General features: G+C 51.5%; 1 protein-coding gene across 8 annotated transcripts in view; it reads right to left on the bottom strand.

The window, feature by feature from the left end:
• Positions 1-20,945, bottom strand: part of INCENP (inner centromere protein) — a 30,714-nt gene extending 9,769 nt beyond the window's left edge. For 2 of the 8 annotated variants that reach the window (XM_008953887.5, XM_057299162.2), the window contains exons 1-11: positions 20,785-20,945; positions 16,677-16,827; positions 16,093-16,206; positions 14,386-15,194; positions 7,065-7,116; positions 6,178-6,235; positions 5,943-6,060; positions 4,663-4,714; positions 4,125-4,242; positions 3,902-4,033; positions 3,435-3,446 (exon numbers count right to left, since the gene is read on the bottom strand). In XM_008953887.5, the coding sequence (XP_008952135.1) occupies positions 3,435-3,446; positions 3,902-4,033; positions 4,125-4,242; positions 4,663-4,714; positions 5,943-6,060; positions 6,178-6,235; positions 7,065-7,116; positions 14,386-15,194; positions 16,093-16,206; positions 16,677-16,816 (1,605 nt within the window). In that variant the 5' untranslated portion in view covers positions 16,817-16,827; positions 20,785-20,945. Of the gene's footprint in view, positions 1-3,434; positions 3,447-3,901; positions 4,034-4,124; positions 4,243-4,662; positions 4,715-5,942; positions 6,061-6,177; positions 6,236-7,064; positions 7,117-14,385; positions 15,195-16,092; positions 16,207-16,676; positions 16,828-19,885; positions 20,285-20,784 lie in introns of those variants that run through there. The other 6 variants (XM_055094409.2, XM_003828472.6, XM_034932783.3 and 3 more) reach the window with 4 other exon arrangements.
• Between the last annotated feature and the right edge of the window lie 6,007 nt (positions 20,946-26,952).

Genomic DNA, 26,952 nt, shown 5'->3' with positions numbered 1-26,952 from the left:
GACGACCCCCCACCCAGCCCCAAAAGCTGCCCACAGTCCCCAGCAGCCTGCAGCCACGTGGGTGGCAGCATCAGAATGCTTCTTAGGCAGAGGTATCCCCAACGTGGCCCCAACAGCACCCAAGCCAAGGCCCGCAGCTCCCGCCTTTCCTCCCAGGAGCACTCAGCTACCTCGCAAGGGCCTGAGCCACAGTGCCCTCCATTGAGCCCTGCCAAGTTTTGGGCAACACAAAAGTCAGGCTCCAAATAGGATTTATGTGCTAATGACAACTACATAAACTGTGCATTGAAAAAGAAAATGAAGGATGAGCTTGGAAGGGTGAGGAGCAGAAAGGCAGCTCTTCCAATCATGGTGAATGTTCTAGTAAGGGGGTGGTGCAGATGCAAGGCTTAACTTACTACTGTCATGCTTTATAATATCCATACTATATGTATACATATATTCTATTGTGTATATCAACTATTTCATAATAGTTGAAAAAAATAAAAGGAAATATTGACAAATGCTAACAGTCTAGTGAGATGGATTAGGGATGGTATTAATTTTCTTTTATTTTCCAAACTTCCTGTGACATGGCTATGCACTTTTTTCTTTTTTTTTTTTTTTTGTGTGTGGAGACAGAGTCTGCTCTGTCACCCAGGCTGGAGTGCAATGGCGCGATCTCGGCTCACTGCACCCTCCACCTCCCAGGTTCAAGCAATTCTCGTGCCTCAGCCTCGCGAGTAGCTGGAGCTACAGGCATGTGCCACCACACCCAGCTAATTTTTGTATTTCTAGTAGAGGTGGGGTTTCACTATGTTGGCCAGGCTGGTGCTGAACTCCTGACCTCAAGGGATCCGCCCGCCTTGGCCTTCCAAAGTGCTAGGATTACAGGTGTGAGCCACCACGCCCAGCTGGCTATGTTCATTTTTAAGGCAACTTTTAAAAAGTACTAGTTGGCTGAAAAGCTGATTGATGCTGGCACCCCCTCCTGGGCAGACACAGAAAGTCCCAGGGGCACAGCCACAGCAATGGGCAGCCAGCAGGGATGGGCAGGGGCTCTAAGCCCTCCCTGGCCAAGGACAAGGCTAGTGCTTTCCCCTTGAACAGTCTGGGGCTGGGTGGAGGCTGGGACCCAGAGGGAAGCCCCACACCCATCACCCGAACCTGGCTCCCAGTAGACTCCCACCTTTAGGCACAGTGTCCAATAGCTTCCCCCTCTTCCTGTACTGGTTACTATCGATTTCTCCTTGGCTTCTGAGCCTAACTGGAGGAGCACTCTCGCCTAGAAATCTGGCTCCAAGGTAATACCATCTTCCCAAAGACGGAGAGAAGGGGTCCCGGGAACGGGTAAGATGGAGTAGACATACTCCACCTCTCTCTCCCACTGAATGCAGCTACAAAACCTGGACAGAATGCAAGGAGCGGCTACTTGAGGCCTCTGAAAACTAAAGAGGAGCAGGCAGATAGGGAAGAAGACCAGACTTGGAAGCACCAGCCAACCAGCAGTGAGTTCTCCATTGTTTTTCTCCAGCCTAACTCAACACAGCCTGGAACTCCAAAGGAGTCACTGGGGCACGGACAGAAAGAATTCCAGGACAAGCCCTCTAGTCCTGACTCAAGCAGCAGAAAGGGAGTATCTAATGCTCAGAGAAGGCAGAAATCCCATTTTTGTTTGTTCTCTTTTCTTCTTTGCCTTGTGCCCCAGCCCACAAGCAGTCCTATGGCAACCAGGGGCAGCAGCAGTTGAAGAAAAGCTGCCAAGTCAAAATTCGAGGGAGGAGCTGTGATCCCAAAAGTGTGGGCCAAACCCTGTGTGTTGCTCTTCTGTCTGTCCCCCTGCCAGGTGACCCTGGACAGAGAAAGCTGCCAAGTCAAAACTCAGAGGAGGAGCTGTGATCCCAAAAGTGTGGGCCAAATCCTATGTGTTGTTCTTTCCCTGTCCCCCTGGCAGGTGGCCCTGGACACAGTCGTAGAAGCACACAAAGCAGAACAAGGTAACTGAAGCCCCAGCTTCCCGGCTGGAGGACAGAAAAGGGAGCCCCAGAGGAGATCGGGAAAATGATGCTGCAGGTTATTGACGAACGCCCAGGCTCAGCTCTAAGCTGCAGATGCTAGGATCTGATCCTAATTACCACACCGAAGGCTGAGAACTAAACTAACAGACCACCTGCCAAGTCCCAGGCTGACTGCGGACTGGCACACACCTGGGAAAAGTCCAAACAGCACTGCCATCTTCAAAATCGGGACTAACATTGGAACCAGAGTCCACAGAAGGCAGATGGGAACCTGCAGCCTAAACCTAACCAGGTCAATTGCTACTAAACTGCAATGCTGAGAAAATATCAACATTGTCCATAGATTTAAACAAGACCCAGAGACTCATAGCAGAATGTTCAGGATGCAGTCCAAAATGACTCCGTAGCCCCTTGGTCTCCTAACTATGGACTGTCCCCACCCACTAGATGCCCTGTGCAGGGACCTGGGATCCCCAAAGCAGGAAAGGGGACCACTTCCTGGTCTTCTCTATCACCCTGTGAGACCTGCAGGGCTCTAATCGGCACAGGTGGTAAGGCCACTGGAAGGTATACTGTCAGTCACCCTCTCCAACAAGAGGGGAACAGGCCTCCATGAGGAGAAGCCAGCTCAGGGCCCACCTGGCCAGCTGCTGGGAAGCCCCTCTCACCTGCCGAGGCCCTCAACTGGAGGCAGAAGCCCTCCTGGCTGTCACAGGTGTCCCTGTGTGGCTGCAGAGGACCCTTCAGAAGGCTTGCAGGAACTAAAGGAATGAGGTGACTGTGGCCTTGGCAAATGGCACGGGGAGCTGGGGCTGCGGGCTAAGCATGTCCCCATCTGAGGGTCCTTGCTCAGGGCCAGCCTGGCTCAGCCCAGCTCTGAGGTGTCTGAGAAGAGAACAGCTTCTGCGACTTGTTTCTAGACGCTACCACCCACTGTTCTACTGTCACCCAGCACAGCAAGACCCAGCACTTCCACCTCAGTTCAGACCCACACTTGCGCTCCCCCATCACCCCACTGCCTCAAGGCTACTGCTCAGGTCTGTGAACCAATAAATCTCAGTAGCTCTGGGGACCACAGACAACCTGTCTGTTCTCTTCAAAGACCCACAGACCCTGACGGGGCCTGGTGCAGGGGAGGAGGGAGGGAAGGTGGCTGTGGAGAACACATCAAGCTGTAGCCCTGGTGAAAAGCCACACCCCCTTGCTTCCTCCTAGGAGCAGAGTCAAGGGCAGGGAGGGCAGAGAAGGACGCTGGGGCCCAGAACTGCTGGGCGCCTCCAGCCAGTGCACCCTTCACCGTCCCACTCTCTTCCTAAGGCTCCCCTTCCGCTTACAATGTTAGTGCATCTACAGGTGCTGTCAGCTACGCAGGGAAGGGGCTACAGCGGGTGAGTGCTAGGTGGGGCGAGGTTACCGGCAGGAAAAGGCTTTACTTACGACGAAGCTGCACTGTGGAGGAGACAAGGGAAAAGGCAAGAGTTAATGCCAGGCCGGGGAGCATCCTGCCAGGCAGGCCACATGCCCAGCTGTGCCAGCAAGCCTGCGTGGGGCCTGCCCTCCCGCCAGCAGCACCCCCACCGCCTCTCCTGTCACCCAACCCTCACCCCAGTGGTGGAGGTGTCCACAAGTACCTCTCACCTTAACTACACAGATCCCCAGGGCTCACACTGAGCCGGCCAAGCCTCCAGGCTGTAGTCCAGAGCCCACAAGGTCAAGTGCAGGACAGTGCCCTCAGAGGTCAAGACAGCCGGTGGCCACAGAGGTTTCAACCGGCCCCTAACAGTGCCAGGCCACACTTGCCTCCGCCCAGGCTCACACTACTCCCAGTATCTTACAGGACAGACTGGACCTTCAGCCACACTGCCCAGCTCCCACAAAGCCCGGCCTGGGCACAGGCCCCTCACCTTGGGGTCCATGCGCAGGGGAGTGTTGCGCTTAATAAAGGACTTCATGACGCTGCGTGGGGCTGAGGTCGGGGTCATGAGCATCTGGTTCCTCTGCACTGTGTGCAGAAAGGTCCGGAGGGGCCGCACCACCTGCAGACGAGGACCAGGGTCAGAAGTGGGCAGGCGGGGCAGGGTACTGAAGGGGGTCAGGGCTCCAGGAGGGGGCAGGTGCCTGGCTCACCTTGCTGGCTGGGCAGGGTGAGGAAGGGGTCTTGCTCCTGGGGGGCTGCAGCTCCTCATCCTCCAGGTGCTGCTCCTCGTCCAGCTCACTCACGGCCTGCTTGTAGCTGCGCTTCCTCCTGCCAAGGCGCGGGCGGTGGCATCACAGGGCAGCCCGCCACAGCCCAGCCACACCCCATCAAAAGTCACCCCGGTGAACAATACCGGGCCCAGGCCACAGGCCTCTAGACTGAAAGAGGCTGCAGAGCCTAAGCAACCCTCTGCTGCCCACTCAGAGGAAGGGAGGTGAACAGTCCAAGGTCACATGGCCAGGAGACCACACTAAGACGGGGTCAACAATCGGGTCGCCCTATTCCCAGGCTTGCGCTCATCCACAGCATGGAGCCGCCTCCTTGGTTAAGTCACAACACCAGGCCACACCCCAGCAGAGAGGCTCTGAAGCCCCTGAGCACACATCCACCTTCCCTGAACAAGGAGACACAAGGCCACATCCTCCAGGGCCCTCAGAGTTACCCACAAACCCCTTCCCGGATGCAAACCTGGCACTCTGCGGTGGCTCTCTGGGTCCATCTGCTTGGTCCGTCTTGGCCTCTGTGAAGACAGCAATTTCAGCAAGGCTGCAGAAACGATGGCAGCGGCAGGGTGGGAATGGGGGTGTAGGGGGAAGGGGTCCCTGGGCAGCAGCCTTGGCAGTGGGCAAGGCTCCCTTCCTGGCAGCTCCGGGGTGGCCAAACGCAGACATATCAGCCTTAACCCTGACTAGCCTTGAGGAATCTACAAGCACTTTGGGAGGCCAAGGTGGGCAGATCCTTGAGGTCAGGAGTTCAGCACCAGCCTGGCCAACATAGTGAAACCCCGCCTCTACTAAAAATACAGATCTACAGATGCCAGGGCCTGGCTGCCCCCAGCTCATGAACACCTCCCCGCGAGTGCCTGGCTCTATGGTAGGCAAGGCAGGGCGGGACGGTCCTGTCGAGGCGGCAGCCCCAGACGTGCCCCACCCACCTCTGACACTAAGAACAGTGTGTGGACACCTTGTAGAAGCAGGAGCTCCAAGCCCCTTGCACAGCTTCTAAATCCCACCCCTCCTGGGCCATGCAGCTGGTGTGGCCATGACAGCAGGAGGGGGCAGCTCCCGCTGCAGGGTCAACATGGAGGGTGTAGGGTCAGTATTGTTTCGTTTCACTGCTAGGAGAAGGTGCACCTTACTCCAAAAGTTCCTCGCAGCAGCCCTTGGGGCTGCAGGGCTGGCATGACCATTGTCCCTGACCACGTCGTAAAGAGGAGGAGGCCGTGTTCAAGATCTCACAGCTACAGTGCACTTTCCACCAGAGAGAGGCACCCTTCTCAGGGAGATGTGAGCAGGACCCTGGGACACTCCCAAACCCACTGCTCTCCAGCCCTCTTTAGACAAGGATGGACATACAAAGGTCAGAAAGGAGCTGGCGGGGGAGGCAAAACAGGAGGCCAGGTGGGGTGTTCAATCCCCAGCCCACAGCTCTTCCCACTGGCCCCTGCAGTCAAGGTCAAGGCCTTGACCTGGCCTCTTCATATCCATACCCCGATGCAGCCCCTTCCTCTGCTTCCTGTCCCAACCAGCCACAGCCCCCCATGCTGCACTCAGTGACAGCTCCAGCCCAACGGTGGGAGGTGAAGTCTACAGACTCAATAGGGATCTCTGCACCCCCAGGTTTAATTTCTCTTTAGCCTACTGGCCCAGAAAATGGGGCTTCCTTATCCCCAGAGAGAAGGTCAGGCCGAGGCTGCCAAGGCCCACTGTGGCTCCGGGCACTGCACACGGCAGGTCAGGAAGCCTCACCTTGCTGCCCTGCAGAGGGTGTTTCCGGGCTGCTGGCTGCAGGCTTCGGGTTGGGTGTGCTGTTGGCAATCTCCGTGTCATTGTGGGGCCACGAGTTATTTCCGTTGTTCTCAGGGACCTGTGGAAAGAACCAAGGCTTTAGGGGTCTTGACCTGGAACCCAAGGCCCAGGATGGCCGCAGTGCAGAGCGGGAGCCCCAGAGGTGAGTCCTCCCTTCCCCAGGCAGCCGTCTTACCTCTGGCTCAGCTGCCGCCACAGGCTCAGCCTCCTCGGGGGGTTCCTTCTGCTCAGAACTGAAAACAGAAGAGGGACTCTGAGGGGACTGCCCAGCTAGTCCAAGCCCTCCCCCTAGGGAGTCCCTCTACCATTCCAGGGATGGGGACCCAAGAGGTCAACACAAGGTGCCCTGGCCAGGGCCACGAACCCACAGCCCCCTGTGGGATAGGAGGATGGCAGCTCCCGGCAATGGCTCCATGGACAGACGAGGGATGTCAGCTTCAGAATGTGGCTTCATCTCCCTGGCACCCCACCACAGAGCTGGCTCAGGATGTGAGCCCTGTCCTCAGCTCCGCCTCCACCTCTTGGGCCCAGGTGAGCTGCGTCTCTTTTGTGGTCTGTTCTCTATTCACCATGGGGCTGGCAAGGCCAGCAGGTCTGCCCAGTCACCCTGTTTCCCCGTCCCAAGAACAAACCCTCTGCTCTGCAGCAAGGAGGGAGGGGGCTGGTTTTAGTGATGGCAGGACACGGCCTTCAGGAAAAGGAGTCTGTGTCCTGGCCAGAAGCAGCACTGGGTGTAATCCTGGAGCACTCCTATCCTACCCCAGCCAGTTTGAATGTAGCTCTTCCTGGCAGCCCTGCCTCACCCCCAACCTCTGGAGCCCATGCCCCAGGGTCAGGTCTAGCCAGGCAACCAGCAACGCTGACGGGCGCTGCAAGGAGACCAGGCGGCCAACACCCACATCACTCACTGCCTGGTCAGACAGGGAAAACGGGGCAGCTCCTGGGCGGTCAAGGCTCAGTGGGGAAGACTCAGCCCAGGAATTGCTTCCAGCCCTGGTGCTCACCTTGGCTCCCTGTCCCGGTGTGCCCTGCCTACCTCCGAGGCTCTGGAACTGAACTCACCCAACTTTCTGGGGCACCTCAACATTCAGGAGCCTCTCCAGGTAACTGTGACCTGAGGGGGAAAAGAAAGGCACAAAAGATCTCATCAGAGACTACACAGGTCCCACTCTAAGGGGTCCAGGGGACCGGGTTCCAGCAAGGGCCTGGCCACTGCTCCCATCACTAGCCGTGGAGCCCCCACCATGCCCAGGACCCTCCCCTCAGCACTCATCCTAGTGTCCTTATCGGAGCTGCTGGCTTCATGTCCCCGGCTGCTTCCCAGATGGTCTTCCCATGCCCATCTGAGAGCACGGCTGGGCACCTTCACTGGGCTGGGAATATCTTGAGAAGAGGGACAATGTTTGCTGCAGCTCCAGGCCCCAAACTCCCAGCATGGGGCCCAACACAAAGCAGCTTATTCTGTCAACAAATATTCATCAAGTGTCTACAGTGTACTGGGACCTGGGCCAGGCCCCAGGACCCCAATGGTGAGCAAAACAGAACCACCATCTGGTCTAGATAACAATCATCAAATAGTCCTATCAACAACACCAGCATGGGCAATGATGGAACAGAGCAGAGAAATTTTTTTTCTTTTTTTTGAGACGGAGTCTTGCTCTGTTGCCCAGGCTGGTGTGTAGTGGAACAATCTCAGCTCACTGCAACCACTGCCTCCTGGGTTCAAGCGACTTCCGGCTAATTTTTGTATTTTTAGTAGAGACAGGGTTTCACCATGTTGGCCAGTCTGGTCTCGAACTCCTGACCTCAAGTGATCCACCCGCCTCGGCCTCCCAAAGTGCTGGGATTACAGGCGTGAGCCACCGCACCTGGTCCAGAGCAGAGAATTTTAAAAGCCTATGATGGGGGGACCTGAGCTGGCCTGGAGGAGTTTACAAAGGAGGAGGATGTCCAGGCCAGTGGTTCTCAGCTTGCATCCTCTGACCCTTGGACGTCCTTGAGACCCATGGGGGATCCACGAGGTCATAACTAATCATGATACTAAAATTATGATACTAAAATGTTACTTTCCCTTTCACTATGTTGACATTTGCCCTGATGGCACAAAAGCAATGAGGAACTAGCTGCTGAAGCCTCAGCCCCAGTCAAGGCCAGAGCATCAAACACTATCCTCGGACCACACACTCACGGGAAGGAGAGATGTCCAGTTTCACTGAGGAATGTCCTTGATGAAGGTGTAAAAAGTACTAATTTTTTTTCTTTTTTTGAGACAGACTCTCACTCTGTCACTCAGGCTGAATGCAGTGGCGCAATCTCAGCTCACTGCAACCTCCACCTCATGGGTTCAAGGGATTCTGGTGCCTCAGCCTCCCAAGTAGCTGGAATTACAGGCACGTACCACCACACCCAGCTAATTTTTTATATTTTTAGTAGAGATAGGGTTTCGCTATGTTGGCCAAGCTGGTCTTGAACTCGTCCTCAAGTGAACCACCTGCCTCAGCCTCCCAAAGTGCTGGGATTACAGGCGTGAGCCACTGCGCCTGCAAAAGTCCTAATTTTACTAAATCTAAACTCAAGTACATGCCATTCTACTCTTCTGTGTGCTGAGGTGGGAAGTGTGCACAATGCCTGTTGCTGCAAACCCAACTCTCTGTGAAAAGCGCTCGTCTCTAAGCTGCCAGCTGCACTAGCCACTTTTTCACCTGAACCACTATTATTAATTAAAAGAACGACTGACAATGGTTATTCAGTCTTGGGTATCTGGAAGACATTTTCTCACAAGTCAATGAAGTGAATCCATCACAAAAATAAAACACCATGTGCTGACAATAATTTAAAAATTGGGCCAAGGCTGGGTGCGGTGGCTCACGCCTGTAATCCCAGCACTTTGGGAGGCCGAGGCGGGCGGATCACTAGGTCAGGAGATCGAGACCACGGTGAAACCCCGTCTCTACTAAAAATACAAAAAATTAGCCAGGCGTAGTGGTGGGCGCCTGTAGTCCCAGCTACTCGGGAGGCTGAGGCAGGAGAATGGCGTGAACCCGGGAGGCGGAGCTTGCAGTGAGCTGAGATTGTGCCACTGCACTCCAGCCTGGGCAACAGAGCAAGACTCCATCTCAAAAAGAAAAAAAAATTGAGCCAAAACGAATCCAAGAGTAGAATTTTGAAAAGCGCGTATCCACCACCAGCAGGGTCACAGCATCCTAATATCTAAGGACTTTTCTGATGAGGTCAGAAAACAAATGTGCTTTTTTAGGATATTATATAATGAAGGGTGTCAACAGTTGGAAGATGTGCATAACTTGGTGAAACAATATTTTCGAAATGATCGATGTATGTGGTTATGAAATCACATACATCTAAAAGATCCATTCAAAGTGTGGCCAGTTGTGGTGGCTCACGCCTGTAATCCCAGCACTTTGGGAAGCCGAGGCGGACGGATGATTTGAGGTCAGGAGTTTGAGACCAGCCTGGCAATATGGTGAAACCCCGTCTCTACTGAAAAGACAAAAATTATCCGGGCGTCGGTGGGCACCTGTAATCCCAGCTACTCGGGAGGCTGAGGCAAGAGAATCACTTGAACCGGGAGGCAGATGTTGCAGTGAGCTGAGATCGCACCACTGCACTCCAGCCTGGGCGACAGAGTGAGATTTCATCTCAAAAACAAAACAAAACAAAACAAAACAAAACAAAACAAAACAAAAAAAACCAAAACAAAGTGCAAGGTAGACCTGTGTGGAATCAGCAACATGGTTTCAGATTCCACACCACAACAAACCTTTAAGAACTACCACTTCTTGCGCTGGTCCTGATAACAAAGAATATGCATAATTATCTGAAAAAGCTATGAAGATACTCCTCCCTTTCCCAACTACACGTCTATGTGAGGCCAGATGTTCTTCAGCTACTTTTTTTTTGAGACAGAGTCTCACTCTATCACCCAGGCTGGAGTGAAGTGGCGTGAATTCAGCTCACTGCAACCTCCACCTCCCGGTTTCAAGCAATCCTCCTGCCTCAGCTTCCTGAGTAGCTGGGACTACAGGCACGTGCCACCACGCCCAGATAATTTTTTGTATTTTCAGTAGAGACAGGGTTTCACCATGTTGGCCAAGACGGTCTCAATCTCTTAACCTCATGATCCGCCCACCTTGGCCTCCCAATGTGCTAGGATTACAGGTGTGAGCCACCTCGCCCGTCCAGTTCTTCAGTTACTTTAACCCAAACAACACAATGCAACAACAGATCAAACGCAGAATGTGGCTTATTTAAAGTCATACAATAAAGAGATTTGCAAAATGTAGAATAATGCCAGTCTCTTCAGTACATTTTTGTTTTGGAAAAGTTATTTTTTCATAAAAAGTCTTAATGTAAACAGGTGATAGGCTTGGTACTTGCATTTTATAATGTTAAAATATTAAACAATATTTTTAAATCTTTAAAGTACTAAATATTCATATAAAAATATTAATATTTAAAATACTTTTAAACTCCTCAGTTTTAATTTTTAATACAGTAACGATCAATAGATATAACCTCATAATCAAAGCTTTTTTTTTTTTTTTTTTAACAGAGTCTCACTCTGTCACCTAGGCTGGAGTGCAGTGGCACAATCTCAGCTCAGTGCAGCCTCGACCTCCTGGGTTCAAGCAATCCTCCCACCTCAGCCTCCTGAGTAGCTGGGACTACAGGCACATGCCACCATACCTGGCTAATTTTTTCCATTTTGGTAGAGATAGGGTCTGGCCATGTTGTCCAGGCTGTCAAAAGCTTTTTGAGGCTGAGGCTTAATCATTAAAAACAGGAAGCCCAGGTCCCTCACCCTCAGCACTCACCCTGGTATCCTCACCACAGCTGCTAGCTTTATGTCCCCAGCTTCTTCCTAGCTGGGAGCATGCCTGTTCCCAGTGCCACTGGTCTAGGGAGAAGGAGGGCCAAGGCCACGAGGCAGGAAAAAAAGAGGCTTTTTTGGGGAACAGAGAGAAGGTAGCTGAGCTGGCGCATCCTGAGCCATGGGGGCTTGGTCAGAGTTCAGGCTGGGAGGTGGCCAGCGGGAGGTTGGGGTGCACAGGGTCTCAGGAAAAGAGGGAAGACAACAGGCCAGGCACAGAGAAGGGAAGCCAGGACCCTTCCTGGGTATAGCAGCCAGGTTTGGGGAGGTGGTGGGAGCAGCTGCAGCGCCGGGCTGACAGTCATGGGTGGTGATGACCCCCATTTAAGGGGTTTATACCCAGAAGATACATCCTCCTCATCTCCCCATGCTGTGTCATCCCAGCTCACGTGCTCCCTGATGAAGACGCCCATGTGACTACATGGCTCTCCCACCAGCACAAGCATTCTCTGGAATGCTAAGTGCCATCTGCACGCCATTCAGGCCTCAGAGCTGGTCTGGTGGTAGGGAGGTGGCCTAAGCACTGGCAGAGGGACGGAAGGACTGTTCTCCAATGCAGAGGTGGCTCGAACGCCCCAAGGTGGAGTCCTGAGGCAGTGGGCCTGTCCCTTCCTATCCACTTCAGAACTGCTGCCCGATGGGCCCCGCAGGCAGGTGCGCACCAGGCCAGGAGGCAGGGGATTCCTGCTGACACACAGCAGTTCCACGCCCCGGGGCCACACTCTGGCTTCCAGAAGCCCCCTCCACCCACGCTGACTGCTGGCTTTTTTTCCTATCTCATTTTTCCATTCCTCTGGTGCAGGTGTTTCCTTCCCATCCCGAATTTAATTTTTGGGAAATTAAATTTGTTAATTTCCCAAAAATTAACAAATTGAACTCAAATCCTTGTGTCAAGGGCTGCTCGTGGGGAACACCCAAACCAAGACCCCACCTTGGAGCTGCCCGAGAGCCTCTCCCAGAGCCTGGTATCAGGAAGACCCCCAGGAAGCCTCCTCCCCTGTCACCGCCCCACTCCCTGACACCCTTGCAGCTCCTCACTAGGGGTCGGCCTTGTCGCACCCAAACTGAGCATCAGCCATTGGTGAGTTTTCTCAAATAAGATGTACTGAGTATCCACTACACTCAAGCACTAAGATGAGTTATCTATTCACATTCAAAGCAAGTGTTATCACCATTTCACAGAAAAGCTGAGGTTGAGAGAAGGGGTGTGCCCAAGGTCACCCAGGGTCTGTGTGACTCCAGATCCTAGATCCTGTATCCTCCTCTCTCTCCTCCACCCCCTCAAGAGGAGAGATGATGCTGGGCTGGGAGTCAGACAGACCCAGGTAACATGCACCAGTCAAATCAGAAGCCCATTCATGGGCAGGGAAAGGGTAGACAGAGAGGGAAGAGTGATGGAAGGGCATGAGAGCTGCAGATCTGGATGTCTGCTCCAAAGGTCTCCAGAGATTCTCTGCAACCCTGCCTGGCCCTCCCTCTACAGGCCCAGGCTCACCTGCCCCCTTGAAGCCCCTTCCCAAGATCAGATCCAGGCCTGAGAAAATCTCCAAAACAGATCAGAACCATTTAGATCCTTCTGAGAATCCAGAAATAGACAGTGTGGCAGACTGCACATCTGCACACGCCCCAGAGTATGTCACCCCAAACCCTGGAGCAGGCCCGTCCCCAGGCAGTGTGACTCAGGCAGAGAGAAAGCTGCCAAGGTGAGGTGCCCTCCCCTGCCTGACAGGCCCTGCCCTGCGGCCTTGCACAAAGCCTCTTCTGCAAGCACCTGACTTTCTGGACAGAATGAAACACACAGCGCTCAAGCCCCAGCTTCCCGATTTACAGACTCCATGGCCTCCTTAAGCCTCAGTTTCCTCCTCTGTAAAGTGAAAAATTCCTCACAAGCTAACAATGCTGCTGTAAGGACCAAATGAAATAACCTTTCCTTTTATAAATCTTAAAGTGCCAGGCAGATGCCAGCTACTATTTAATATGCATTGAGATAAAACCTGGGCTGGGCGCAGTAGCTCACACTTGTAATCCCGGCACTTTGGGAGGCTGAGGCGGGTGAATCACTTGAGGTCAGGAGTTCGAAACCAGCCTGGCCAACATGGTGAAACCCCATCTCTACTAAAAAACAAAAACACAAAAATTAGCCTGGTGTGGTGGCGGGCGCTTGTAATCCCTGCTACTCGGGAGACTGAGGCAGGAGAATTGCTTGAACCTGAGAGGCATGCAGAGGTTGCAGTGAGCCGAGATCGTGCCATTGCACTCCAGCCTGGGCAACAGAGCGAGACTCTGTATCAAAAAAAAAAAAGATAAATCCTGGCCTATCCTCGCCACCAATCCGCTGCTTCGCCCGTCCTCTGCCTGCATCCTTACAGCAGCCTCCTATCTGGTCTCCCTGTTTCCCTCACTTTCCCATCATCAAGCCACTTCTTTTGCTTCAGTGGGGTCAAGTTCAAGCTCTTGTGTGAGCATGAGCCCCAGACACCCATCACTTGTTGCTTTAGGCATCAGGGTCTTCGTACAAGCTGTTCCCTCTGCCAATAACACATATCCCCGCATTTTTTTTTCCACTCAGCAAAAGCGCAGCCATCCTTCAGAACCCTCCCAGCTCAGATTCACCTCCTCATGCAGCCAGCCTGCCCCTCCAGACACCTGCTCCAGTGGGCAATGGCCCCCTAAGCTGAGATCTGAGACAGCAGCTAACGTTACCGAGTCCTTCCTATATGCCAGGCACCCTTCTAAACTCCCTGTGTGGGGTGACCAAAGAAAACCTCACAACGACCCTTTGAAGTGACGCGATTAGCCCCAGTTGACAGGCAAGGAGTGGAGGCCCGTGAAGTTTCCAGGACCTGCCCCAGGCTGCAGGGTGGGTGAATGGCTGAGTCGGCACTCAGACCCAGGCCGGCCAGCTCCAGAGTCAGCTTGGTTCCCCCTCCTGGCTCCCATCAGATGCCCAGTCATCTGATCTCCCAGAAGGAGCCTGCTGCCATAATTCCCTCCTCCAGATCAAACACAGTGTCGCCAATAGGCGGCGCGCAAACCCGGTGAATTTAAGTGGCCTCTGCAGCATAGGGTTGGGAGGAATGAGCTGGCCCTGCGGAAGAGGCCCAGGCTCCAGCCTCAACATGGCCAGTAACCACAGCCACACGGTGGCCGACCTTCCCGAAGCTCAGTTTCCTCACTTGTAAAGCAAGTAGGTTGGGTCAGACCTGCACCATCCAACGTGGAAGCCACTAGCTACATGTAACTATTTAAATCTAAAAGAAGTAGAATGCAATACAATTTAAAATTCAGTTCCTCAATCACACTAGCCACATTTTGAGGACACAATCGCCAGATGAGGCCAGCTAGCGGCCACCATCCCAGGACAGCACAGATGTGTAACATCTACCTCACTGCAGAAAGCTCTCTGGACAGCTCCTTGCTAGATGATCCCTCAGAAAGCCTCCATCTGAGCCTGGCACCAAGGACCACCCGCCACTGCCAAGCCCCCAGACTCACAGATGATGCGGCCAGAGGCAGCTGGCTCTTCGGCAGTCTTCTTGGCAAGCCTTCTGCTCGCCCTGCGGACAACACTTTCCTGTTTGGCCACCAGAGAGTACTTCTGGGCTAAGACTTGGGGACTCGGGGAAGACGGGGCGATCGGGCTGTGCCGCACCGATTGAGAGTCCATGTGAGAGCCCGTGGGCGTGGAGAAGTTATCCGGCAGGATGGGAGCCAGCACCCGCTCCCGCCATGGAGAGTCTGGAAAGGCTGGCGAGTCCCGTGGGCCAGGGGAGACCTGTGCAATCCTGAGCTTAGACGCAGACCGCCCCGTCCCGACCCCTTGACCTTTGGGGTCCTGGGGTGTAGCCATCAGGGAGCTCACTGTGATGGACTCCAGTATCCTGGCCTTTGACTTCTTAGGTGTTGATTCCTCATCCGATGTCGGGATGCCCTGGGAGGTTGGAGCTGTGGCTGAAGCCGGAGTCGGGGACAGAGTGCGGGGCAGAGGCTCGGTGGACATGAGCTGGGTGACATGCTGCTCAGCATTCTGGCGCTCACTGATGCCGATCTCCACCACAGGCACCAGCTGGCACTGGGTGTGGTTATCCTCCGGCTTCTTAGTCAGCATCGTGGGAGACTCAGGGGTGGGTGAAGAAGGTGCAGCCAATGCCATGGTAGCCGCGGCAGCCGCAGCCGCAGCACGGGTCACACGCCGCAGGACGGAGCCGTTCTCCCCCACCATTGTAGCCAGCTTCTCTACACTGTCCTTGCTGCGGAGGCGTCGGGAGCTCAGCTGGCTGCTCCGAGACTTTCTGCGGGATAACCTGGCAGGGGCAGCAGGGCAGAGGCTGAGACGGGCAGCAGGACAGGGTGGCACCCAGTCTCTCCAAGAGCCACCAGCTTGGATACAGTATGATAAGAGAATGTGAAGGCAAAAGATCTGGGTTCCAGGCCAGATTCTGCCACCTCTAGCCATGAGGCCCCAGGCCATTCTTGTCTGAGCCGCAGTCTTCCTAACTGTAAATTGGGGATCATGCCACAATCCGCACAGAACTGGCTAGGAAGATTATATTCATCCAAACCTCCGGCTGACTGAAGTTACACCACACCGAGCCCCTGCTGAAAGCCTTACACACGCTCTGCCTTAATCCAGAGCACGCCCTTGAGAGGCAGAGACCACTATCCCCATTTTAGGGATGAGGAACGGAGGCTCAGAGAGGCAGAAATTCAATTCAAAGCCGTACTGCTCTGCTAAGGGGCAGAGCTGGGGTTCACACCCAAGCCTAACCCCAAGACCCAGCCTCCTTCCCTAGCATTCTGCAGCCCCAATCATTCCTGAGGGGGACTAAAACAAGCATGACAATATGACGGCTGGGACAAGGCACGTGGTCTACACCCCTGGTCACACTCACCTAACAGAAGGACGGCTTCTCTTTTTCATCCCACCTACGGAAATCTTTCCCATTCTCCAGGGCCCAGATCAAACACCCCCACCCCCAACACACAGCCACAGATTTGGACTCCAGTGTCTTGGGTCAAGCTATAGTTCCCTGTGGCATCCCAACCCCTCTCAGCATGGCCCACGCAGTACCCGCGGTGGTACCCACCACCCCTCCTACAGGCTGCTACTTCCAAATCAACACCTTCAGAATCAAACTCCCAGATGGCACCAAGCCTCCGCAGAGCCCACTGCTCAGCTCACTCTCCCCCAACCCCTCCTACCTTCTCCTGATGGGATCTCTGTTTTCATCCTGAACATAAGAAATCCGTCTCTTCTTCCGTCGGTTCTTCTGAGAAGGTGTTTTGGGCATCAGCTCTGGCTCTTTGCTGAATTCTCTGTTTGGCACAAGGAGGGTGTCACTCGAGGCTGCCTGGGAACCACTGGTCCCCTCTCCCACCCAGCCTGGCCCCTGCCCATTTCCTGGCAGCGACAGGTCAAGCTGGGGTGTCCAGCACCAAGTGAGCTCTCCAAGGCCATGTGCAAGTCACCTGCGGGCACTCAGGGCTTCCTCCTGGAGACACGGCAGGGAAGAAAGCTCCCAGGCGCACGTCCATTGCCACATACCCTGAGAGGCCCAGCCAGCAACGATGGCGAATAGGCAAGGGACTGGATCTCTCCTGCTGCCTCTTCCCATGACACTAGGTCAGGCCCCCAGCACACTGCACACACAGTATACAGCAGGGAGCCCTGACAGGCTGTCTGTTTTGCCAGGTAGGCGGGGACGAGGGGCTGTTGTGTCCCCAAGACCAAAGCAGCCCAGACAGGCCCTGGTGTTCCCAGCCTCTCACTGTGCCCCTGTCTTCACCTGGTGAACATGCGCTCGGCCTCCTCTTGGATCTCCTCAAGCCACACCAAGTCCTTATTATCCATGTTGCAGAGAAACTCCATGAGCTTCTGGTCACATAGCTCCAGCAGGTGAATGGGCCCTGGGGCCGTCGTCCCCATGGTGGCTCTGTCTGGTGAAGGCAGGGACAAGAGGCACAAGTTAGGGGCCCAGGGTACGGGTCTGGGGCTTTCTCCAAGCTGCAATACTCATCCGACCCACAACCACCACAAACACCCAGTGCCCGAACCAGGGCCCCTCTCTGCTCACAGCCACTCCCCAGAGCTGCAGAATTCCAAACACTCATCCCCTAGCCTCATCTCTACAAAGAGAAGCCCTTCTACTCACACTCTTCAAATACCTCCCTGTCCCCACCCCCCCGCCAGCATGACTGTCCCCATAAGTCCACAGTTCCCAACCAATTCTGACATTGACAGTCCTCCTTATAAATGGCCTTTTCTGGGCTTAAGACGACAGGGCACTGCCATCTGTCTTCCTGGCCACCCCAGGGCCCCTCACTCCCTGCCCAAACACAGTCCTGTTCTCACTCTCCAGTAGGCCCTCATCTTACTACTCATGGTTAAGTAAGGGCTAAGACACAGCCACCCTGCACTACATACAAGCTGACTCCAGACATCAGGCCAAAGAACATCAAACCCAACTGCCTCTTTAAGAGGCCAGTGAGCAGAAGAGATTCTGTGTTCCAAAGGAATGAGTGAGAAAGTAGTGATCCAGAGATATGCCCTCAAGGGGCCTCCCACACCCCTCTCCCTTGAGCTGAAATGCCCTCCAAATGGAGCATAAATAGAACAAGGAGGGAACAGTAAGCAATATCTTGCTTTTAAGAAAACTTGCCTACAAGCATTGAGCAAGAGAAAACACAACAACAGTTTTTTCTCACTTTCTTATAAAACTAGCAGCTCAGGTATCCTCCTTAAAACTTGATAACCAGCCGGGCGCAGTGGTTCACACCCGTAATCCCAGCGCTTTGGGAGGCCGAGGCAGGTAGATCACATGAGGTCAGGAGTTCAAAACCAGCCTGGCCAATGTGGTGAAACCCCAACTCTACTAGAAATACAAAAACAATTAGCCGGTCATGGTGGTGTGCGCCTGTAATCCCAGCTACTTGGGAGGCTGAGCCTGGAGAATCACTTGAACTAAGGAAGTGGAGGTTGCAGTGAGCCAAGATCACGCCATTGCACCCCAGCCTGGGCGTCGCAGCGAGACTGTCTCAAAAAAAAAAAAACAAAACAAAAAACTTGATAGCCATTACAAAAACCTCAAGCAAGGAAGAAGTACAATCAGCCCTCCATACCTGTGAGTTCCACATCCATGGATGCAATCAACCACCAGTGGAAAATATTTGAAAAAGAGCTGCATCTGTACTGAACATGTATAGACTCTTTTCCCTTGTCATTATTCCCTAATAATACAGTATAACAACTACTTGCATAGCTTTTACATCATATTAGGTGTTATAAGTAATATAGAGATATAAAGTATACAGGAGGATGTGTGTAGGTTATATGCAAATACTGTCATTTTATATCAGGGACTTGAACATCTGTGGATTTTGGTATCCAAAGGAGGTCCTGGAACCAATCCCCTGAAGATTCCAAGAGACAACCATATTCTACTACATCACAACAGGGGCTCATTAAATATCCCAACAGGTGAATGAGTGAAAGAACAAATGAATGGGTGGTGGTCATAAGCCATAACAACAGACTGCATGCCTCAAGTCAATGGCAGTGATCCACCATCCTGACTTACCTCTTTAAAACCAAGAACTGGCCGGGCACGGTGGCTCACACCTGTAATCCCAGCACTTTAGAGGGCCGAAGTGGGCAGATCACGAGGTCAGGAGTTCAAGACCAGCCTGGCCAACGTGGTGAAACCCAGTCTCTACTAAAGATACAAAAAAATTAGCCGTGTGTGGTGGTGCACGCCTATAATCCCAGCTACTCAGGAGGCTGACGCAGGAGAATCGCTTGAACCTAGGAGGCAGAGGCTGCAATGAGCCAAGATCACACCACTGCACTCCAGCCTAGGCGACAGAGGGAGACTCTGTCTCAAAAAAAAAAAAACCATGCACAGCTCAGCCTCCCACCTACAATGGAAGGTCTTGTAAGGAAGGGATAAATTGCTGACCCCTTGATCCCTCACAGGGCGTAGCACCAGGTCAGGTTTCAGTCTCATGGGACTTCCTCAGGCTTGATTCAAGGACACAGTAGTCTTTGTTCCTCAACAAGCTCTGCCCTGCGTCTGGAACATTGTCTCGCATTTTGTATGGCTCACTCCTCATGGCTTGGATCTCAGATCCTCAGGAAAACCTGAAAACCAATCTAAAGTAGCCCCAGCCATGATCCCATTCATTGATTGTAATTCTCTGCAGAGCACTTGCGTGCTTATCTGTTGCTTACTGCCTGTCCCTGCCCACTAAACAATTGCTCTCTGAGGGCAAACCCCTGTCTGTCTTGCTCATCGTTGAATGCCCAGAGCACAGCAGTGCCTGGCAACAAGGACTATTTGTTAAATGAATTAATCCACCCATCAACTCTACACCTAGAAATAAACATCCTATAGGGGCTCATCCCACCACACAAAGGGCACCAAATAAACTTAATCTGCACAGGTTAGAACTGACCAACACCTGTTCAAAACCCCTGTTCCCAGATGCCAAGGGCAGCAATAATCAGGGCAGGGCCAAATGGGCAGGATCGTACAGGCTTTGGGCTGAAACCTCGGCTCTGCAGCCAGCCAATCATGGGCAAGCCCTTTTCACTGTCATCCTTCACCTTCCCCTAACCCTTCTGCACCCAGACCACAGCCCTGGCAAAGCGCAGGACCTCAGGCCAGAAAAGAGAAAACTGTTTAAGGAAGCCAAAGGTTTGCAGAGAAAAGCAACAACTGGCTAACTTTTTAAAAAGTATTTGTTCAAATGGGCAACGTGGATGAGAGCTTCTTTCACAAAGTCCATGAAAGCAATTGGACTTCTTTCACGGGGAGGTTTGCTTCTAGCAGACCTTAGCGCAACCATTTAAAAAGGGTTACCGTAAGTTAAAACAGAGGTGACCCTGAAAAAGAAGGAATCAGTGTACCAAGAATCAGGCTCCTGGAAGAGCAGCAAAAATCTCTTCTTCAACCCATGTAAGCACCTGCACACAGATAAAGAGCACTCAACACCTCACCGAGGGAGACACTCTCCAGTCTTCCTCCTCTCCAACACTTCTTCCACACCATACACCAGACTGAAGGCCCCATCGTCCTCCTCTATGACTCCTGTCCTTTTCAGGGTGCTGTAAGTTGGGCGCCTACCACACCTCTGTGCAGAAAGCGCATAGCAGCTGCTCCCATTTACTGAGTCATACTCCATGCCCGAGTCAGACATCATCTCATTTAATTCTCACCACAACCTTGAGGATACGCATGGGCAGATGAGGAAATTGAGGCAAAGAGAAGTCAAAATCAGCCGGTAAATCAGGGGCATAAATAGAACCGTGCCCTTAACCACGGGCTATACCGCCTTCTAGATATCAACTTCTGAAAGGCAGGCGCCCAGTCTTGGCTCTGGGCAACCCCGCGAGCAACCCATGTTAGCTGAATGAAACTGAACCGCTGACAGCGAACAGGCTTGGGGAGTGACAAGGGGCGGCCCAGCCTCCGGAAATGGTCAGTTTAAAATGCTGCTCAGCTGGGGGCGGGGGCGTTGAGAGAGGGGTTTAACTGCACAGAGATGCCATCTGGCATCATTCCGCCAAACAACCGGGTTGGTTTCGGGCTTCCTGCGCGTCCAAGTCAACACTAATCCTCACAGGCACAAAACAAAGTGCCAAGCAGCCGGGAGCGGAGGGAACGGGGCTATGCTCTAGGAAGCTGAGGGCCTAGGTGGAAAGGGTGGGAGGCCTCTCGGGCCCGAGAACCAAGGCAGGCGACCTCGCCACTTGGAAGAGGTGACCCTCATATGCCCAGGTAGCCAGGGGCTGGGGTGGGGAGTCACGACCCTGGTCCGGAGTCGACAGGGACGGAGCAGAGGACCGGGGAAAAAATCGCGAACCACCCCCCAATCCCCACGCCCACGCGCACTCACTCGACTGCGCCACGTCCCCTGAAGGCTGCTCCGATCCAAGTCCGGTGGTATCCCTAGGTAAGGCCCCGCTTGCCCAGACCCACTTGGCTCCGGGCCTTCGGGACTCACCGCACGGGAGGAGCAACCAGGCGGCGCAGCGCGGGCGAAATCTATGATTTTCAAAACTGAAGGCTCAGCCAATCCTCGGCAAGTTTGTCCGGGCGGTTGCAAAATTTTAAGCCAATCAAGTAACAGGAAGTATCAGTCAGCCCTCCTATTGGCCACGTCGACTAGCAATCTGCGGGACTAAGAGGCGGGGAAAGGAAGCGAAAGACTTTACGCCCCCTCAGCTTCCGGGTGCTCCGGCCGCGGCCGAGAGAGGAAGTAGATCCCCGCCTGGGAGGAGCCCGCAGACCTGGAACTACGAGTCCCGGCGAGCACTGCGAAGGCCACGCGCGGCTTTCTTTCTTCTCCAAGCACGGTGGCAGTCTTCTGATCTCTGCTGCTTTTTTTCCTCATAAAAACATGTATGTATATACTTACATTGCTGAAAGAGCAGCTTTTTAATGTAACAAATTATCTAGGTACAGAAGTCATAGGTTCCTCTTCCCATGAGAAAAACATTCCTCAAAATACAAACCAAACAGCATCCCAGAGGGAGTAAAATTTCATTGTACTGAAACATATACAAATTAAGGCTACCTTGGTATATAAACAATTTAGAAATTATGATGGAATAGTTCCACCAAATCATTTACGTATAAGAATTCATGCCATTTTTTAAAGAATTGGTAGTGGGGCTCAATTCAAACAATATTATGCATCCTTACATTCAACTTAATACACTTAGAAGCTATAAGGAGTGTAACTGTAACCCCACTTCCTGAAATCTCAGGAGTAATGTTAAAAATCCAAACCCATCAAAGGCCAGGGTGTTACGGTATTTGGCTCATGAATCGAAAAGCCTAATCATTTCAATTTAATCTTTACAAGTAGAACAAGATCCAAACATGGGATGTTTTCTTATTTTTCTTTGCTTTTGTGGTTGTAATGCCCTTTTGGTTTTCTGAGCAAGCTGAATACATCTGATAAATACTACCATTGGACAAAGGATCTAAACATTGAGATGTTTTACTAAATCAAGGTTTCAAGTTGGCACAATGTTTTTACTAAGTCATATTTCAATTAGTTCATCTTTCCAATATGGGGGGTGGTGGGGAAGACAAGGACTAATATGTCCTATAAAGAATCTCTGGCCGGGCGCGGTGGCTCACGCCTGCAATCCTAGCACTTTGGAAGGCCGAGGCGGGTGGATTGCCTGAGCTCAGGAGTTCAAGACCAGCCTGGGCAACACAGTGGAACCCTGTCTCTACTAAAATACAAAAAAAAATTAGCCGGGCGTGGTGGCTTGCACCTGTAATCCCAGCTACTCGGGAGGCTGAGACAGGAGAATCGCTTGAACCCGGGAGGCAGAGGTTGCAGTGGGCCGAGATCGCGCCATTGCACTCCAGCCTGGGCCACAAAAAGCAAAAAACTCCGTCTCAAAAAAAAATCTCTGCCGCTTTTGAGAAGTAAAAACAAAACGCCTTGTGAATGGCAACGGAGTGTGCGTTTATCTAGAGCCTTCTGTCATCTCTTGGGCGACAGAATCCTTGGTCACCTACCCTGGTACTGGACGTTTCTTGAGAGAAGTGGTTCTCATGCAGAGGAGGTTTTATCCCACCTCCGCCCCCCACATTTGGCAGTGCGTGAATTCATTTGGGTTTGGGAGAAGGGGTTAGTGGTATTTGGTGGGTAAAGGCCAGGGATGCTGCTAAACACCATCTAGTGCATAAGACAGTCCCCACAGCAAGGAATTACCCGGCCCCAGATACCAGAATTGCTGCTGTTGAGAAACTGCTTTAGACAAAGTCACTTTACTCTGTGAGTCAAGGTTGCTGTTACCTGTAAAATAAGGCAGTTCAATCTTGAAGAGATTTGTACATCCACGATCAGCTACCAACAGATAGTTTACCCTGTTCCCAGGTCGTCTGTAGTATTTTTCCTCTCCCTTTCTTCCCTCTCTTTATCAATTCTGTTTTTGCCTTTGTTATTTTACTCAGTTTACCAACTGACTCCATCATATGTGAGTAAATAATTTGTGAGCAAATTAACTAAACATTTCTGAGTTATTCTTTGAAGAATGTAGATAATTGGAAATCAGCTGAATCGTAAAAGGATATGTTACCCAATCGTTAATCATTCTGTTTATTAATTCTGACATGAGTGTCTCAAATTGTTTATTTGATTGTTACCTCGGAGAGTTTTCTACCCTGTGCAGTGCACTTTAGCAAGTTTCCAAGGGGATTAAGGTCCGTCTTTCTCAAGAGAGAGAAGAGCAACTATAAAAGGGGCTGAGGGGGCTGGGCGTGGTGGCTCACGCCTGTAATCCCAGTACTTTGGGAGGCCAAGGTGGGTGGATCACCTGAGGTCAGGAGTTCAAGACCAGCCTGACCAACATGGAGAAACCCTGTCTCTACTAAAAATACAAAATTAACTGGGCATGGTGGCATATGCCTGTGATCCCAGCTACTTGGGAGGCTGAGGCAGGAGAATCGCTTGAACCTGAAAGGTGGAGGTTGCGGTGAGCCGATATCGTGCCATTTTACTCCAGCCTGGGCAACAAGAGTGAAACTCCGTCTCAAAAAAATAAAAAAGAAAAGAAAAAAAGGAGGGGGGCTGAGGGAAAGGAAAACTAGTTTACTCCAGCCTGGGCAACAAGAGTGAAACTCCATCTCAAAAAAATAAAAAAGAAAAGAAAAAAAGGAGGGGGGCTGAGGGAAAGGAAAACTAGCTAATGGCAGGTACATTCACAAGCAGATAAAAGAAGTACAGTGCAGGCTGGGCACGGTGGCTCATGCCTGTAATCCCAGCACTTTGGGAGGCTGAGGTGGGCGGATCACTCGAGGTCAGGAGTTCGAGACTAGCCTGGCCAACATGATGAAACCCCATTTCTACTGAAAATACAAAAAAAAAAAAAAAAAAAATCTGGGTGTGGCGGCGTGTGCCTGTAATCCCAGCTACTCGGGAGGCTGAGGCAGGAGAATTGCTTGTACTCAGGAGGTGGAGGTTGCAGTGAGCCGAGATTGTGCCATTGCACTCTAGCCTGGGCGATAAGAGTGAAACTCCATCTCAAAAAAAAAAAAAAGAAAAGAAAAGAAAAAGTGCATACAGGACACACCTAAGAGAATATGAAATTGACTCCCTTAAAACTCTCCTTTTATTTTCCCCAAAGTCTTCTTTCTACCCCCAGTGGGGGACATGTTTCTTGATTTGCAGACCAGTGGACTGTATGCAACATTCCCCTGAGGGCCTCTGGGGTAAAAGCTACAAAGGTTCACCACAGTCAAAGCTTTTGTCTGACCACTGAGCCGAGAATAGCCCTGAGCAAGCACATAAGCCCAAGTAAGACCAGAAGACCAGGATATAATTGTGTCCGCCTCCCTCTGGGCTTGGTTAAACTGTCTATGGCACCTGGCTGAAGGATACAGACTTCCAGGACCAGAAAGAATACGTAGGTAATGTGTAACCAGACTCTTGGAATGTGGGCCATGGAGCCACCCCACCTTTAAGCTAGAGAGTCCCCAGCACAGCCTATGGACTTAGAATGTCCCATCAATATTATAGTCATGGGCCAGGCACAACGGCTCACGCCTGTAATCCCAACACTTTGGTAGGCTGAGGAGGGTGGATCACTTGAGCCCAGCAGTTTCAGACCAGCATGGGCAACATGGTGAAACCTTCTCTCTACAAAAAATACAAAAAATTAGCCAGGCATGGTGGCATGTGTCTGTAGTACCAGCTACTCATGAGGCCGAGGTGGGAGAACCACTTGAGCTGAAGAGGCAGAGGTTGCAGTGAGCCAAGGTTGCTGTGAGCAGAGATTGCGCCACTGCACTCCAGCCCGGGTGACAGAGCTAGACACGGGTTAAAAAAAGAACAAAAAAAACTTTTATAAAGAAAGAACTGTAGATTCTTTCTGTGCTGCTTCAATATGTAAATAATTTTAAAAGCCTTTTGTCTGTTTTACAACCTAGGAATGTCTTTCTCAAAAACATGGGTGCCTGGTGTGAGATGTCAACCCAGCAATGCCATTGCTGGGTATATACCCAAAGGAATATAAATCATTCTACTGTAAAGACGCATGCACCCATATGTTCATCACAACACTATTCACAATAGCAAAAACCTGGAATCAACCTAAATGCCCATCAACAGTAGACTGGGTAAAGAAAATGTGGTACATGTACACCACGGAATACTATGCTGCCATAAAAAAGAACAAAATCGTGCCCTTTGTAGCAATATAGATGGAGCTGGAGACCATTATCCTAAGAAAACTAACACAGGTGCAGAAAACCAAATACCGCATGTTCTTACTTATAAGTGAGAACTAAACATTGAGAACACATGGACACAAAGAAGAGAACAATAGATACCAGGACCCACTTGAGACTGGAGTGTGGGAGGAGGGAGAGAATCAAAAAACTACCTATCAGGTACTATGCTTATTACCTGAGTGATGAAATAATCTGTACACCAAACTCCTATGACATGCGATTTACTTATATAACAAACCTGCACATGTACCACTGAACCTAAAAGTTAAGATTTTTTTTTAAAAAATGGGTACCATCTCTTTGAAATATAACCATCAAGAAAGATAGCACCCCTATCTCCCAGAGTCTGGAAGGACCCCTATCTCACTTCAATGGGTGCTGATTAACAAACACAGATGGCCTAATCACAGAGAAAAACCTTTGCAAAGTGTGGAATAACTCAATGCAATTCACACATCCCATTGATCAACCTCCCTCCTCATATGCTCCAGAACTTTTCTATTAGCTTACTCCAGCACTTAAAAACCCAACTGGGCACAGTGGCTCTTGCCTGTGATCCCAGCACTTCGGGAGGCTGAGGCTGGTGGATCACTTGAGGTCAGGAGTTCGAGACCAACCTGGCCAACATAGTGAAACCCCATCTCTACTAAAAATACAAAATTTAGCCGAGCATGGTGGTAGGTGCCTGTGATCCCAGCTACTCAGGAGGCTGAGGCAGGAAAATCACTTGAACCCAGGAGGCAGAGGTTCCAGTGAGCCAAGATCATGTCACTGCACTCCAGCCTGGGTGACAGAGTGAGACTCCATCTCAAAAAAACAAAAACAAACAAAAAACCCTATGTACAATATATAGCAGCATTGCACTCCCACCTTTTGGTTAGTGGAGTTGAGCTCAGACTGTATTTAAGAGGTGACTGGGTCATGAGTGGGCTTTACCCCTGTGAATGGATTAATCCATTCATGTATGCATGGATCAATGGGTTAATGGATTAATGGGTTATCATGGGAGTAGGATTGGTGGTTTTATAAGAGAAAGAGAGACTTCAGCTATTGTGCTAAGCCCCCTTGCCGTATGATACCCGGTGCCACCTTGGGACTCTGCAGATAGTCCCCATCAGCAAGAAGGCCCTCACCAGATGCAGGTCCTTGACCTTGGACTTCTCAGTCTCTATAATGTCAAGAAATAAATTCCTTTTCTTTATAAATTACCCTCTTTCAGGTATTCTGTCATAAGCAACAGAAAAGAGGCTAAGACACTGACACATTTCTTTTCCTAGTTTAGATCTTAAACCAGGGGCCAACAAATTAGAGCAGTTAGGTCAAATCTGGCTTACCATGTTTTTGTATAGCCCATAAGCTGAGAATGATTTTCACATTTTTCAATGGTTGAAAAAAAAATCAAAACAAGAATATTTTGTGACAGATGAAAACTTTAAGCATCCATAAATAAAGTTTTACTGGAACACAGCCAACATTAGACAATGCTGTACTACCTATGGCTGCTTTTGAGTAGGTGCAGTAAAGACCATTTCTGGTATTCATCATTTAGAACTGCTGCTTGGTGCACTACAAATTGCAGTGGCATAGTTATAATTCAACAGCATTTCAAGTGCCACACATATTACCATACCACGGGAGGTTTTTTTGTTTATTTTTATTTTTATTTTTCTCCAAGACAGTCTTGCTCTGTCACCTAGGCTGGAGTGCAGTGACACGATCTCGGCTCACTGCAACCTCCGCCTCCCGGGTTCAAGCAATTCTCTTGCCTCAGCCTTCCAAGCAGCTGGGATTACAGGCACTCACCACCACG

The sequence above is a fragment of the Pan paniscus genome, chromosome 9 (genome assembly GCF_029289425.2).
Source record: "Pan paniscus chromosome 9, NHGRI_mPanPan1-v2.0_pri, whole genome shotgun sequence".
Lineage (NCBI taxonomy): Eukaryota > Metazoa > Chordata > Mammalia > Primates > Hominidae > Pan > Pan paniscus.
This window is presented reverse-complemented; position numbering and strand designations above follow the sequence as displayed.